General features: G+C 39.8%; 1 protein-coding gene across 1 annotated transcript in view; it reads right to left on the bottom strand.

Moving 5' to 3' along the window:
• Nucleotides 1–410: 410 nt before the first annotated feature.
• The window catches only part of LOC108714709 (interleukin-17 receptor C), a 58222-nt gene continuing 42592 nt past the window's right edge, over nt 411–16040 (bottom strand). The window contains exons 16-19 of the mRNA XM_018259163.2: nt 11846–11897; nt 8712–8807; nt 2861–2896; nt 411–1641 (exon numbers count right to left, since the gene is read on the bottom strand). Coding sequence (XP_018114652.1) covers nt 938–1641; nt 2861–2896; nt 8712–8807; nt 11846–11897 — 888 coding nt within the window. The 3' untranslated portion in view covers nt 411–937. The remainder of the gene's footprint in view (nt 1642–2860; nt 2897–8711; nt 8808–11845; nt 11898–16040) is intronic.

Raw genomic sequence — 16040 nt, forward strand, 5'->3', positions numbered from 1 at the left:
ATAAAAAGATAAATAACTCAAAAAAAAATAAATAATAAAACATGAAAACCAATTGCAAATTGTCTCAGAATATCCCTCTCTACATCATACTAAGGGGCAGATTTATCAAGGGTCGAAGTGAAAATTCAAAGTAAAAATTTTTTAATTTTGAGCTATTTTTGTGTACTTCGACTATCAAATAGGCAAAAACTCGATTTGAATTTGAAAAAAATGTGACTATTCTAATATCTCTTTAAAACTTCGACTTCGACCATTCGCCATCTAAAACCTGCCAAAAAGCTTTGAAAAGTCAAAGTTTTTTGGGTCAAATCCTTCAATTCGAATTCTAATGCGCTAAAACTTTGATTCAGACTATTCGAATACAGCCTATTCACCGAACTTCGAATTTGTTTTCAAAAAATTTTCACTGGTCTTTTTTTATTTGAATTTCGAAGTTACCGGAGTTTAAAAAAACTCCCATTACTTCAAAATTCGACCCTTGATAAATCAGCCCCTAAATATTTATTTAAAGGTGAAGAACCCTTTTAAAGAGGGCTGTGTTGGTCCTGTGATGCAGTTCTTTCCTTACAGGCTTGCATGAGTCCATACTATGATCTGTTTATGGCCCCAATGGGTGGCAATATATATAAATCTGTGCAGAACATCACTGAATTGTCATAAATGATACTACAGTTCTGTTGCTGAACCTGCCTGACCCGAGGAACTCAGTACAGGGGTTTCTATGGGCATATACAAAAATACGGTGTCATTTAATAGGAAAACTACACAGTATTTTCCCTAAATACACGAAAATTAAATTGTACTTTAAAATGAGTTTCCTCTTTAAAGAAACAAGCCTTCATAGTACCTATATACATGTAATCCAAACACCCCCAGGTGTCTTTTTAAAACCCAAAGTCCCACACCATCCCTTGTTTCTGGTGGAACAGTCCAGGGATTAGTAGACATGCTGTCCCAGTCGGCACTCTGGAAGCCTTTCAAGGTTAAGCGGATGCATCTCCACCGATAAACTTCCATTGGGAGTAAATGGCATGGACATCTCACTGGCAGAATGTTCTGATATGAAAGGTGAATGGCTATTATGTTGCCACTCATTTAGGGGTCCCTTCAGGTTCCTACTGAGCTGGTGAAGCTGTTTTTTGCTAAGTTTCTTTTTGTTATTCCCCGCAAGCTCCTTCAGCAAATTCATCAGCTGTGAAGGCAAACTTAAAACAGGGACTGAGTGGAAGATCTGAGGGACGTCACTAGGCAGGAGATCAAAGCTTGCCACCACGTAGTGTCCACGGGCAATCCCTTCTTTGAAATCCGGATACACACAGTTTAATATGGAGCCAAATGTGCCGTAGGGGTCCTGGCCCAATCTATGATGGCCATTCGCATCCCTCCAATCATGAAATATCCGTTTGCCTCCTTCAGAGAACAGCAGAATAATGATGCCGTTTTCCTTATAGATAAGGGATTTCTTCTGGTGGAACCATGAAATGGCACCCACTTCACACATGTGGACCCGGTCCCATTGATCCAGTGTGACTGTCAGACTCAGGTTTTGTAAGGACGTTGCTAGAGTGTGGATCAGACTTCCATAGGCAGGGTGATCCGGTGAGTAAAGGATAAGTACATTCCTCTTCTGGAACACAGCATCTGAATTTGAGAGAGAGAAATTATACTAATCAGTAAGGTGTTGGGTGGTAGACAAGCTGCTGCTTTTGGATTTCAGCAAGTCATCTATTGCATGTTGGGGATTTTGGGAGCTGTAGTTTTGCAATAGTAGGGGTGCCAAAGGTTGCCAATTTCATCATCTTAACATCATCTTAACCCAGAACCTAGTTTATTGGTCATCCTAACAGTTTCTTTCCTTCTCTATCTCTCTTTATTTATCCGTTATGCAGAAATCAGTTATCCGGAAAGCTCCAAATTAGGTCCCATCATTAGACACCATTATCTCGTCTGTGATGAAAATTGCTGGAACAGGAGCCACAATATTTCACAACTTTCATGCCCTTCTGGCAGCTAAAAACCACTGGGGGTGTTTGTCAGTGACCCTTGCAAATGGCAGTGGGTCCTATGAAGACGGAGACCAATGACAGAACCAGAGAAAGTTGGTGCAGCTGCTTAACACCAATTGAAGCTGCGCCCTTTGAGGTTTATTTATCAAAGAGTGAAGTTAGAGATCACCACAGTCCTCTGGAGTGAAATTCCGCCTCTCTCCGTTCATTTCTATGGGATTTTGAAAGGCGTATTTATCAAAGGATGAACTTTCACTTTCACCCATTTTAAAAATCCCATAGAAATGGATGGAAAGAGACAGTATTTCACTGTAGCGGACTGGGCGATCTCTAACTTCACTCTTTGATAAATATACCCCTCTAATGACTTCATTACTTGCTGTTCTCCAATGTTTGTGTCAAATGGATTAAATTGGTTCAAAACCTCTGATTTGGCCAATTCTCTATATAATTATTTGCACCTATGCACTTTTTGTCCTATTTTGGCAAAGTCTGGTTGATAATAATGCATTTGTGGATGTATCTGTACAGAAAAACTACAGTCATTGTAATTCTTGGTCTACTCTGGCTGATAAGTTGTAATATTGGTTGAATCTTGGTGCAATGGAGTAAGGTGACATTGTCGGACCCCTATGCAAGATCATTTTAGGACTGGCATTTCAACTACACAGAGCCCCAAACAGACCCACCAGCCCACTTAATAGTCACTGTCTATGGCATCTTACAGCAGCCCCTCTGGCATTTGCCAGAACCCACAGACCTATCCGGGTCTGCATTCCCCCCTTTTTCACGTACAGTAGGTATAACATTGAATTGCTTTATACAACTGCATTTGGAATCTCACATTTACTCACCAAGAGGCTTCTCAGTCACCATCTTCTTCAACCACTCTGTTTAGAAAAAAATATTTAAAAAATTAAATTTCAGTGATAAAAAAAGCTGGATTTGGCATAAAGGACTGCAACAGCATTCATTTTTTTACTTGTCCACTAGAAATATTACCAGGTGACTTTTTTTAACTTTTGTTTTATTTCTCCAAGTCACATGATATAAGGGGTCCCCAACCTTTTTTACTCATGAGCCACATTCAAAAGTAAAGGGAGTTGGGAAACAACACTAGCATGAGAAATGTTCCTGGGGTGCCAAATAAGGACTGTGATTGGCCATTTGTAGGCCTTAAGTGGACCGCCAGCCTACAGGAGACTCTTTTTGGCAGTACATCTGGTTTTCATACAACCAAAACTTGTCTCCAAGCCTGTCATTTAAAATTAAAGGGGATCTGTCACCCATTATTATTTAAAATCCTATTGTATCACATTAGTCAAGCAAAATGAACTTTAATTACCCTTTATAAATTATTTGAATCTTGTTTCCTTCAGTCTGGGAATTCAAAATGATGGCAAACAGGCAGCAGCTATTTTGTGGACACTGTTTTTAAGGAAAGCCTTGCATCATCTCAGAATCTTGTTTGTGCACCAGAATGTGGGACCTGATAATACAGAATGGGGGCCCTGTCTACACAATTAAATGGTAAAGAGAATGGGGGAATGTGGAGAGAGCGTTAACATCTAGGAAGTGCTGAATGGAAAGTTAAAGTTATTGTCTGCCCAGGGCATAGAGGAGGGGCAGACAATATTTGATTGACAGCTGAGATTTTGAAATGAGCTTACAATCGCTATGAATGCTTTAATAAAAAATAAAAATTGGATTTCTTGTTTAATTTGAAAAGGACTTTAATTATACAGATTTTTGTGTCTGGGTGACAGGTCCACTTTAAGCACCTGCTTTGAGGCCACTGGGAGCAACATCCAAGGAGTTGGCGAGTAACTTGTTGCTCACAAGCCACTGTTTGGGGATCATTGATATACAGGGTCCATTCTTGCAATAATAAGATAGAGACCTAATATAGGAATGGCATATGTCTACAGAGAAAATAAAAAGGGACTTGTGGGAATTGACCTAGTCTGGGCCCACTAGGGAATCTGGTGCTCTAGGAATGCAGCCTTGAGCAGACCATGATCTTCCTTGTACTTCCTACATGGGATCCTTTGTGTTATAATTCTATAACAAAAAGCCAGAACAGTGGTGTGGCCTATCAATTCAGGGGTTTCATATTACCCCACTGGTAACAAACAAACCAGGGCCTTCAGTTGAACCCAATGGACATGTTGTTTTGTTTTAAGACAATGACCACTGAAATGAATTTTGCTTCTTAGCCAGTATAAGGATCCATATCTCACCATAACCAAAATCTGAAATGCAACATGGGTTCAGGCAGCTATGTCTGGAATCATTCATGCACCAACCCATTAAGGACTGGGACAATTAGCAAATATTTGCTCCCATGAGTATATAGTGATGAGATCTCCCTTACAGAGAAGCTGAACATGATACAGGTATGTAGAACGTAACCTTCCCAAACAAGAGAGAAGAGAAGGGTCTAAAGCAGTGATCCCCAACCAGCAGCTTGTGAGCAACATCTTTTTCTCCTTATTTATTAATACACTTTCCTGAAAATATTGTTTGCGGGAAAAAAAAAAAAAAGAAAAAATGGTGAAAAAAACAAATCATACTAATTTTTCTGATGTTTTTTCAGATTTTTGGCCAAAGATCACACAATCTACGGATTATTGCATGAAACCCAGCGCAGATCAAAAATGTTCTGTTTTCCATCCTTGGGGTATAATAAATACCGAAAAATTCTCGTTTCTCTTTTCCCGCTAAAAATTTGGATTTCATACTAAGAAAACACAAATTTTTCGGGTTTTTGGCATTCGGAGTTTAGTAAATAACCTCCCAAGAATGCACCCCTGTCACTGGGTTAATCAAAGTTAATTTGCTGCTTTATCCTATTCCTGCATTTTGCTGCTTACGGTGCTTTGTGATGATACTATATCAGTGTTTCTATGTTGACTTGGGCAATTGCAACTGCCAAGTGGTACCTTTATCTGCAAACTGGAGCAATGCATGAATAGGCCCCACTGAGTCTTTCGTCATGTTCCCATATGGATGCCCGCAAACAGCAATGTATTAAAAATAGCCTGTGTTTTATCCCTGTGGGCCTACAGCCATATTGATAACCAGCGCCTAGTTTATCATTCAGTGACGTCTATTTGATCACACCGATGGGGGAACTCCAAAGTCTATTTATTCAAAGATTACCTTAAAGTCAGGCTGTTTGCCACCCATATGCTTCTTTAGCCAGACCGGTGAACTGCATTTTTTTTTGCATGAGCCCCTGAAGAAGGTTTATAGGGACTGAAATGCGTTGGTTTTTTTTATGTGTTGCTATTATTAAAGGAAAACTATACCCCCCAAACAATGTAGGTCTCTATAAAAAGATATTGCATAAAACAGCTCATATGTAAAATCCTGCTTCATGTAAATAAACCATTTTCATAATAATATACTTTTCTAGTAGTAGGTGCCATTGGGTAATCATAAATAGAAAATTGCCATTTTAAAAAATAAGGGCCGCCCCCTGGGATCGTAGGATTCACTGTACTCACAAATATACCAACAAACCATACATGTTAGGTCACATGAGCCAATTAACAGACAGAGTTGTGTCTTTTGCTTCCACACTTCTTCCTGTTACAGTTAGAGTTGAAGTATTTCTGGTCAGGTGATCTCTGAGGCAGCACAGACACCATCACGAAATGGTGGCTCAAGGCAAGAGATGTAAAAGGCCAATATTTACTTAAATATATATTCCAGTTTGGTAAGATTCTTTAATATGCCACTTAATATGATATGAACTATCTGTTGCTTAAGTGTTCATTTTGGGGGTATAGTTTTCCTTTAATAAATTGTGATTTTCCAAGAAGTGCCCTGATTTTTGTATATGTTGCATATGTCGATTTGATCACACAGGCATTCCGAAGTGTATGTATTCTAATATTAGGGGCATATTTATCACGGGTCGAATTTCGAAGTAATGGGAGTTTTTTTGAACTCCCATAACTTCGAAATTCGAATTAAAAAAGACCAATCGAAATTCATCAAAAAATATACTTTTTTTGGCGAATAGGTCCGTTTTTGATCAAATTCCAATCATAGGAATCGAAGTAACAGCACATTCAATCGTATTCGATTGAAAATTTTTCAATTTTTCAAAGTCCACCAATTGACTCGAAATAGGTTCTAGGAGGTCCCCCATAGACTAAAACAGCAATTCGGCAGGTTTTAGATGGTGAATGGTCGAAGTTGAATTTTTAAAGAGAGAGAGTACATGATAAATTTTGAATTTTCTAATCTTTTTCAAATTCTAATCGAATTTGGACTATTCCCTAGTCGATGTACACCAAAATTAGCTTGAAATTCAAATTTTTTTAATTCGATTTTTCACTTCGACCTTTGGTAAATCTGCCCCTTACATTAGAGTCAGATTGTTTGCTGCCCACGTGATTCTATAGCCAGGTCGGTATTGTTGTAGGTGAAAGCATGTTTTGTTTTTTTTGTAACTGCCATATACCGGTACACAGATCGTGTCGGACTGGCCCACTGGGACACCAGGAAAACTCCCGGTGGGCCCAGGTGTCAGTGGCCTGCTTCTAAAAATTTGGCTTATTTCATGGCCATTCCTTATTTCTATGATAATAAAGAGGCTAAATAGATGGAATAATAGGTTATAGTATGTAAAGAAAAGAGAATAGGAGAATAGAGGTTGATTGAGGAGAAGAAGAAAATAATACTTAAAATGGGCCCCTAGTCTAAAGGTTTTTGGGTGGGCCCCTGGTCTAAGGGATTTGGTGAGCCCCTGGTATCCCAGTCCAACACTGTACAGAGACACAGTCTGTCTAGGACTGACACCAGGCACAGCCAGGCTTTATTTAAACCAAGGCAGGGACACACTGGGAGGCACATTTATCAAAGGTCGAATTTTGAATTCATGCGAGTTTTTTTTTAAACTCGAAAATTCGACTAGTCGAAATTTATTAGTAAAATCGAATTAATAAAACTCTAACTAATTTAAACGAACAGAAAACTCAAATCGAATCTGAATTGAATTTGATCAAACTTGATTCGGGTTTTTCTCCAAAAAAAAACTAGAATGTTGGGATCCAAACTGATCCCTGGACCTCCCCCATTAACTTAAACAGCAATTCGGCAGTTTTTAGGTGGTGAATAATCAAATTCGAATTCTTAAAGGGCCAGAGTATGATAAATATCGAAAATCAAATTCGAATTTTATAAAAAAACTCGAATCGAATTTAGATAACCTTGAGAGTTTTGACCATAAAAAAATTGGAAAATTCTAATTTTCAATTTAATGCTTGATAAATCTGCCCCTTAAGATGGCCATAGACGCACAGATAATATCGTACGAATGAATTTTCGGACGATATGTTCGTGTATGGTGGGAAACGAGCTGAACAATATCGGCAGAAGACTTGGATATCGGTCGATCGCTCTGGACGGAAACTTTTGATCGGGAGCCTTTGAAGGAACCCAAACATTGGCCATTGTTAGTGCTGAATTGTCAGATACAGGTAGAATTCTATTGTTTCTATATGTATGTCTGATGAGTCAGTTCTACACGTGTGTATTGAAACCAACGATCTTTCTTGGAGAGATCTTTTCCAAGAAAGATCGTAATTGTTACGTCTATCGCCACCTTTACTGTGGAATTGTCACCAGATCTGAACGGAGATTCAAAATAGACCCTGACATTTCTAGTTCAGAGAGTCGCAAACAGCCCTCCCACCAGCCCAATAAACAGAGACTGGTATCTTACAGCAGCCCCTCTGGCATTTGCCAGAACTCACAGATTGCCGGACATGGCTGTGACATTATTATGTGACATCATATACACTCACAAGCTTATGGGGCAGATCTTACATGAGTTTAGTCCTATTTACAATACCCACTAGTCCAGGGGTCAGCAACCTTGACTATCAAAAGATCCATTTTGCCCCCTCTTCCACTAAAGAAAAATAGTCTGGAGCCACAAAACATAAAACAGCTTATAAACTTTTAAAAGTTTAACCTTTTTTAAATTTTAACTGTAACAACAATAGAATACAACAAACAGAAGTGCAGTGTATATGTGTAGGCCTACTTTGAAATAAATTAAACACTGAATAGCCCTATTAAATGCTAGTGTTCATCTGTTTAATGTAAATTCTGTTTCTGAAGCTCGATGCTGATCTTCCCTCTCTTGTCTTGAGTGTGTGACTGCTATATAGCCCTGAAATGTTGCATTTCTGCAAATAAACACGCAAGGGGATCTCCCTGCTTGAACCTGCTGTGAATGCCAGTGTATTCTTGTAATTGATTGCTTGGAAGGGTGCGATCCCTCCAACACCGGGCACCAGACATCTAACTTTGAAGGCCAGGGTGTGCAAGTGGGCCATATTATTCAATGACTGCGGTAAGTCTTACTGCGACACGGTCTTGCCTGTCACTCCTGGGACATCTACACAGCCCTGGCACCTGAAGTGGCTTCCTGAGTGTGTGACCGAAGTAAGCTAACCGTTAGCACACTCAAGAAGCCGCCAGCAGGTGCGAGGGCTGTATAGAAGACGTAACAGGCAAAGCCAAAAGACCGAGCCACAGCAATCAGGATAAGAGCCACATGAGGCTCCGGAGCCGTGGGTTGCCTACCCCTGCACTAGACTCATTTTCCACAGGAAGATCTGCTACATGTTGGGAAATTCCTGACACTACTATAAAGGCAAAGGTGCAGGAGGGTCAATAACTTACTTTTCGCTCTCTCTCTTTTCAGTAACAGGACAAAGAGGACACAGCACAGTAGCGTGAGGCACAGAATCCAGGCCAGGTTCCATCTCTTTCTCATATCTGCAGAGAAAGGAGAGAATTGTCAAATGCTGTCATTTTAGATATTAGAATGTCATTATTCAATAGGGAACTCCGTGTTCCATAATTGCTCCCAATATGTTTGTTAAGGTATGGGATCCGTTACGGAAACCCTTCTCCCCTAGTCTCCATTTTATCCAAATGATCAAAATTTTTAAAAATGATTTCCTTTTTCTCTGTAATAATAAAACAGTAGCTTGTACTTGATCCCAACTAAGATATAATTATCCCTTATTGGGTTTATTTAATGTTTAAATGATTTTATAGTAGCTGTAAGGTATGAAGATCCAAATTACGGAAAGATCTGTTATACGGAAAAAAACAGGTCCCGAGCATTCTGGATAACAGGTCCCATACCTGTATCTGGCATTTGGATGGCTACACCCTGTTGGGCACAAAACGCCACATTCTGTGGGTTCCGCAACAGCAGCACGATAAGGAAACTAAGCTGGAATGTCTAATTATTTCTTTAATTACAGCTGAACCGCTGGATGGTTATTCTAAAAGAGGGTTGTTCCCAAAGATATAATGAAGTATAACTGGAGTAAGGACGGTGAACCCAGAAGTTCACCTAATTGATAAAAGATTCTAATAAATAGGAATGCACCAAATCCAGGATTCTGCCTTTTTCAGCAGGATTCGGAATCGGCCGAATCCTTCTGTCTGGCCGAACTGAATCCTAATTTGGGACGGGAGGGAAATCGCATGACTTTTTGTCACAAAACCAGGAAGTAAAAATGTTTCCCCCTTCCAACCCCCTATTTACATATGCAAATTAGGATTTGGATTCAGTTTGGTATTCGGACAAATCTTTTGCAAAGGATTAGGGGGTTTGGCTGAATCCAAAATAGTGGATTCGGTGCATCCCTACTAATAAGTCACTCATTATATAAAATGATCTTAGTGAAGTATTCATTCTGCAAGAGGCCATACAAACTAAATCAGAAGAACCACATCTAATACTCAGATTTTCTGATCATTGGTCTCTTTATTTGGCACAAAAACTAGGCACAAATCAAAAATTTTGGAGCTGTTACAAATGTAATTATTATTGGGCAGCTTTAGTGGCTCTGTATCATCATGTGAGGTTTGGTTTTATGTTGATCTGGTTATTTAAAGGAACAGTAAAACCAAAAATGTAAAAGTGTTTTAAAGCAATGACAATATAATGTAGTGTTGCTCTGCACTGGTTAAACTGGTGTGTTTGCTTCAGAAACTGTACTATAGTTTATATAACAAGCTGCTGTGTAGCCATGGGGACAGCCATTCAAGCACAGGATACACAGTAGATAACAGATAAGTACTACTATAGTTTATATAAACAAGCTGCTGTGTAGCCATGGGGGCAGCCATTCAAGCACAGGATACACAGTAGATAACAGATAAGTACTACTATAGTTTATATAAACAAGCTGCTGTGTAGCCATGGGGACAGCCATTCAAGCACAGGATACACAGTAGATAACGGATAAGTACTACTATAGTTTATATAAACAAGCTGCTGTGTAGCCATGGGGGCAGCCATTCAAGCACAGGATACACAGTAGATAACGGATAAGTACTACTATAGTTTATATATACAAGCTGCTGTGTAGCCATGGGGGAAGCCATTCAAGCACAGGATACACAGTAGATAACAGATAAGTACTACTATAGTTTATATAAACAAGCTGCTGTGTAGCCATGGGGGCAGCCATTCAAGCGCAGGATATACAGAAGATAACAGATACGTTCTGGAGAATCCCATTGTATACTACAGAGCTTATCTGCTATCTGCTGTGTATCCTGTGCTTTTTCTCCTTTTTCAGCTTTGAATGGTTGCCCCCATGCCTACATAGCAACTTGTTTATATAGACTATAGTAGTGTTTCTGAAGCAACACACCAGTTTTACTTGTGCAGGGCAACAGTACATTATATATTCATAACTGGAAAACACTTTCATTATTTGGTGTTACTGTTCCTTTAATATTACTTTATTGGTTTATTGGCTCATTATCCTTATATATGTAGTTATCGTGCTTATCTTTAAATAATTGTTATACACTTTGTTATGAATGTGGAATTAAATCAACATCCTGTGCTGTTTGTGAATCTTTTGGCAAAAATTCTACCCATGTGACTTGTGTTGTTACTTCTGCCCTGATAAGTGAATTCCTAAGAAGTATGACTAAAACATAAATAAATATTTTAAACTATCAGGAAATCAGAATCTTGTGACCCTCAATGGCAGCTGTAGTTTTTGGGGGGGGGGGGTGCAGGGAGTTGAAGTCTGTACATATTGAGGCTGGCTTATGTTAGAACATGTCATACTTTTTTCTTATTAACATTCAGCATCTTTTTCTTGGCACAAATCTTCAATGTGTTTCTAAAAAAAGTCCTGAATTTCCCAGCACAGAAGGGACAGGCATTTCCCATAAGAACTGATGTCAGGAAGGAGGGAGAAAAATGAAAGGGAAAGTAATGAGTGCAAAAGTCACTGTGACATGTAATGAAAGCACTTATTCCAATCACCTTTGTGTCCCACCTTTCTAAGTCAACAATGGGGGCCAAAAATAATTCACACCTACTGACTTGGTTTGTAAGAGATTGTACTTCAATAACATTCATCAAATTGAAGTTCATTAAAAGAGTGGATAGAAATGAATGTAGAGAGTTGCGGTATTTCACTCTGCGGACTGTGGTGATCTCTAACTTCACTCTTTCATAAATATACCCCTTTAATATTATATAAACTATCTGTTGCTTAAGTATTCGTTTTGGGGGTATAGTTTTCCTTTAAGTCTATAACACCTGCCTATTCAGGTCCTCTACTACTCACCTTCAAGACTTTCAATCACACAAAGCCTGGTTGTTAGGGTAATTTGGACCCTATCAACTAGATGAATACTAAAATTTCGAACTGAAGAGCTGCTGAGCAAAATGATACATGACTCAAAACCCACAAATATAAAAATAAGACCAATTGCATATAGATTCAGAATTAGCTGAAAGCCAATGTTTACAGTAACAATATTCTTACATTTATCCAATGAGCAGACATAGGCCGCCTCTTTGCTGTCCCTTCTCCAGACCTGGAAACAAGAAGAGCATCTCTATGAGTAATGTTACTGTTAAAGCACTGTGTATCTTGTCGGCGCTATACTCAACAGGTTCATTGCTCAGAGTTATTTTAGATGTGTTTTAGGGTCATGGCACACGCTCAGATTCAGGGAGATTAGTCGCCCAGCGACAAATCTCCTCTTCTTCTGGGCGACTAATCTCCCTGAACTGCCTTCCCGTTGGCTCGAATGTAAATCGCTGGTGGGATGGCACTCGGAGTGCTACGTTTTCCGAAGTTGCCTTAAGAGAAAACGTCAGGCGACTTCGGAAAACAAAGTGCTCTGAGTGCCATCCTGCCGGCGATTTACATAGCTGGCGGGAAGGCAGTTCGGGGAGATTAGTCGCCCCAAAGAAGAGGAGATTTGTCGCCGGGCGACTAATCTCCCCGAATCTGAGTGTGTGCCCTAACCCTAACAGTAAGATACAGGTTATAGTGTGTATTCAAACATAAATGTAGTCCTTTAATATAACTAGTATTATTCTGGGTTCTTACTACTTCCTATACCATTTGGCACTGTTGTGAGGGTGGGTCCTAGAGGTCAAGTTCTCTGGTGGACCTGAAATAAATTGTGCAAATGAATTAGACCCATGTTTAGTGTCTAGAGCATCACCCAAATCTCACACTGTTGCCCTACAAGAAGGAGCAGCACAGGACAGAAAGAACTTGCATGGCAGTGGTCATTTTTTAATGGACTTTTTTGCTTTAAATGAACAGTTCAGTGTGAAAATAAAAACTGGGTAAACAGACAGGGTGTGCAAAATAAAAAATGTATCTAATATAGTTAGTTAGCCAAAATGTAATGTATAAAGACTGGAGTGACTGGATGTCTAACAGAACACTACTTTTCAGCTCTCTAACTCTGAGTTAGTCAGTGACTTGGAGGGAGGCCAATTGATCCTCCGCATTCAGCTCAGATTCAAAAGCAACAGATATGACCCATGTGGCCCCCCCTCAAGTCTCTGATTGGTTACTGTCTGGTAACCAATCAGTGGAAACCAAGAGAGCTGAAAAGCAGGAAGTAGTGTTCTGGCTATTATGTTACACATCCAGTCACTCCAGCCTTTATACATTACATTTTTGGCTAACTAACTATATTAGAAATATTTTCTATTTTGCATAGCCTATCTATTTGCCCCATTTTTATTTTCACACTGAACAATTCCTTTAAGACCCCTTTTGAGATGCAACATTTGGTCTGACCCCCCCACCATGACTCATAAACAGGTTACAGAATGTGATCTTACAGTGCTAAGTAACACTGTAGTGAATTATTTAAATTCTGACCAACATCATAGTATTAACAATGAATAAACTTTCACAGATTGGATTACCCCACTGACCCTGCTCTAAAGCTGACCATATACTTTTACTTACATATACATATACATATAAATTCGATTCAAATTTGCAAAAAATTTGAAAATTCTAATATCGAAATTTATCATGTACTGTCTCTTTAAAAATTTGACTTCGGCCATTCACCATCTAAAACCTGATGAATTGCTGTTTTAGCCTATGGGGGACCTCCTAGGACCTATTTGGAGGACTTTTAAAAATCTAAGCTTTTTGGGGGAAAAACTTCGAATCGAATTCGATCCTTCGATTCGAACAATTAAATTCGGCCAAATACGGACCTATTCAACCCAAATAAAACCTTCAACTTAATTTCGGTTGGTCTTTTTGAATTCGAATTTCGACCCTTGATAAATATGCCCCGTATTCTCTATAGAACTAGCAAGTATGTCCAAAAGCCAGTGCTATAGATTGGCCATCACAGGGGTAAATATCATATGCAGTGAATCATTTTGATTTGACTTTGATTTCCCTAAAATATCAGCATCATAGGCAGATTTTTATATAAGGTTTTGGGAGGCTAAGCCTCTGGATCAGCTAACAGATCTGTACTTTCACTAATGGTGGCCATATCGCCAAACGAGCGGATCTCTCCCCGATATGCTCACCTCGAGGTGGGCAATATCGGGCTGATCCGATCGTGGGCCCTAGGGCCCAATGATCGAACCCTAAATATTTGTAACGGGCGGTCGGATTGCGGGACCGCATCACCGAAAAGATGTCCCATCCGATCGAGATCTTCGATCAGGGAAGCCCGTCGGGGGGCCCAATACACAGGCCAATAAGATGCCAACTCGGTCTGTCGGCAGCTTTTATTGGCCCGTGTATGGCACACATTTTGAGTTGATGGCTGAATGCAAGCCTTTTTTTTTCAACCTGATCTACTATTGTTACTGTATTAGTCTGACACTACAGTAAAAAGGCTGCTACTGGTTTTTGCATGGGGACCAAAATGTATCTGCATTATACTTTCTGTAAGTAAGATCTCCCATAAATTACACATTTAGCATATCCCTTGTGTTTTATGCAAAAGTAGACCAAAAACACAATTTATTGGCACTGGGATTCATCCATGTCAAGTGAAAAATGACTTAGTACATAACTACGCAGCCTGTGTGACGGTCAGTTAGTAGCATCAGTTAGGGTAGGGACACACTGGGCGATTTGGGGAGATTTAGTCGCCTGGCGACTAATCGCCGCGACTTTCCACGACCAATCTTCCCGGAATGCCTCCCCTCGCTCTGCGCCTGGCTAAAATGAAAAATCGCCGGCGCTAATCACACGCGGCGATTCGTTTTCCGAAGTCGCCCGAAGTTTCCTCGTGAGGCAACTTCGGGCGATTTCGGAAAACGAATCGCCGTGTGTGATTAGCGCCGGCGACTTTTCATTTTATCCAGGCGCAGAGTGAGGGGAGGCATTCGGGGAAGATTGGTCGTGGAAAGTCGCTGCGATTAGTCGCCAGGCGACTAAATCTCCCCAAATCGCCCAGTGTGTCCCTACCCTTATGGGACAGATTTCAGATTGTTGTGCCTTTTTTTAATCTTCCCATTGTGCTCAAACAGATTATGTCAGTGGATATTACAATATGGGGCTGAATCAGAAAATCACTGGTTTTGTAACATTGTTTTATACTACCCAAACCAAAAAATCACCCTCCGGCTATGATTCAGCATTCTGTTCCTGGGAAAATCCTCTCTAGTGCAGCTTTAAAATATTAGAAAATGACTAATGTTACTCAGCACATTACTGTAAATCCACTGAGCAACACTGTAAAACATCTGGCAGGAAACAGAACTCACTGTTGCACCGATTGTTTTCATTTGGGCTGCACTAAATACTATTTTTCCCATTGGAATCCAAAATTAACTAACGTATTCCTAATATACCCAACAAATAATTAGCAGATCCCTGAGCTTGATTCCTGGATTCATATAAATGAAACACTGCTTTGTACACTTGGGTTCCCAGGTGATCCAAGGCTACAACACCTAGACGACCATTTATCAAAGTCTAAATTTATCTCATTATTTTCTGAAAATACTCCGACAAAATCCACTCGGGTTTTTTCCCCCTTATTTTGCAATCATTTTACCAAATACTTCATGTGCAGGAAAAAACGCAAAAAAAAAAGTGAATCGCACAAACTTTTCAGATTTTCCACCTGAAAACTCAGATTTTTTCCAGAAAACCATGAAATCTTTGGATTATTGCACAAAACTCAGCGCAGTTTGAGATATGTTCGGGCAAATTCACTAACCTCCGAAAATTCGCCAGCGACGGCTTCGCTCACATTGCCACTCTTCGCCAGGCATAGATTCGCCAGGACAACGCTAATTCACTAAAATCCGAAATTGCGTCCAGGGTGCCGCTGGCGAAAGTTAAGCTAGCGTTACTGTGGCAAGCAAAGCGAAGTTGCACTAGCGTTGCCTAATTTGCATACACGGGAAGTTAAAGTTGAATGGACGTATTTGTTGCAGCCAATACATTACACTACACAAGCCCAGGGAAACCTTAATAAAATAGAGGTGTTATAATGCCCTACACATGAGCCCACTGTATAGTTTATGTGCCATAGGTTAGGTTAAATGTAGGGGGGAAGCCGGGTACCCCAGAAAAATTTTTACGATCTTTTGTAGCCTATCACCCTGAAAAATGAAAAGTCGCCAGCGCTTTTTTGGGACTTTTGGGAAAAATTTTGGAACAATTTTTTGAGGAAGTCCTATCTACTCTATTGCACTTCGCCTGGTCTGAGGTAGCGAAG

Source organism: Xenopus laevis, chromosome 4L (genome assembly GCF_017654675.1).
Source record: "Xenopus laevis strain J_2021 chromosome 4L, Xenopus_laevis_v10.1, whole genome shotgun sequence".
Classification (NCBI taxonomy): domain Eukaryota; kingdom Metazoa; phylum Chordata; class Amphibia; order Anura; family Pipidae; genus Xenopus; species Xenopus laevis.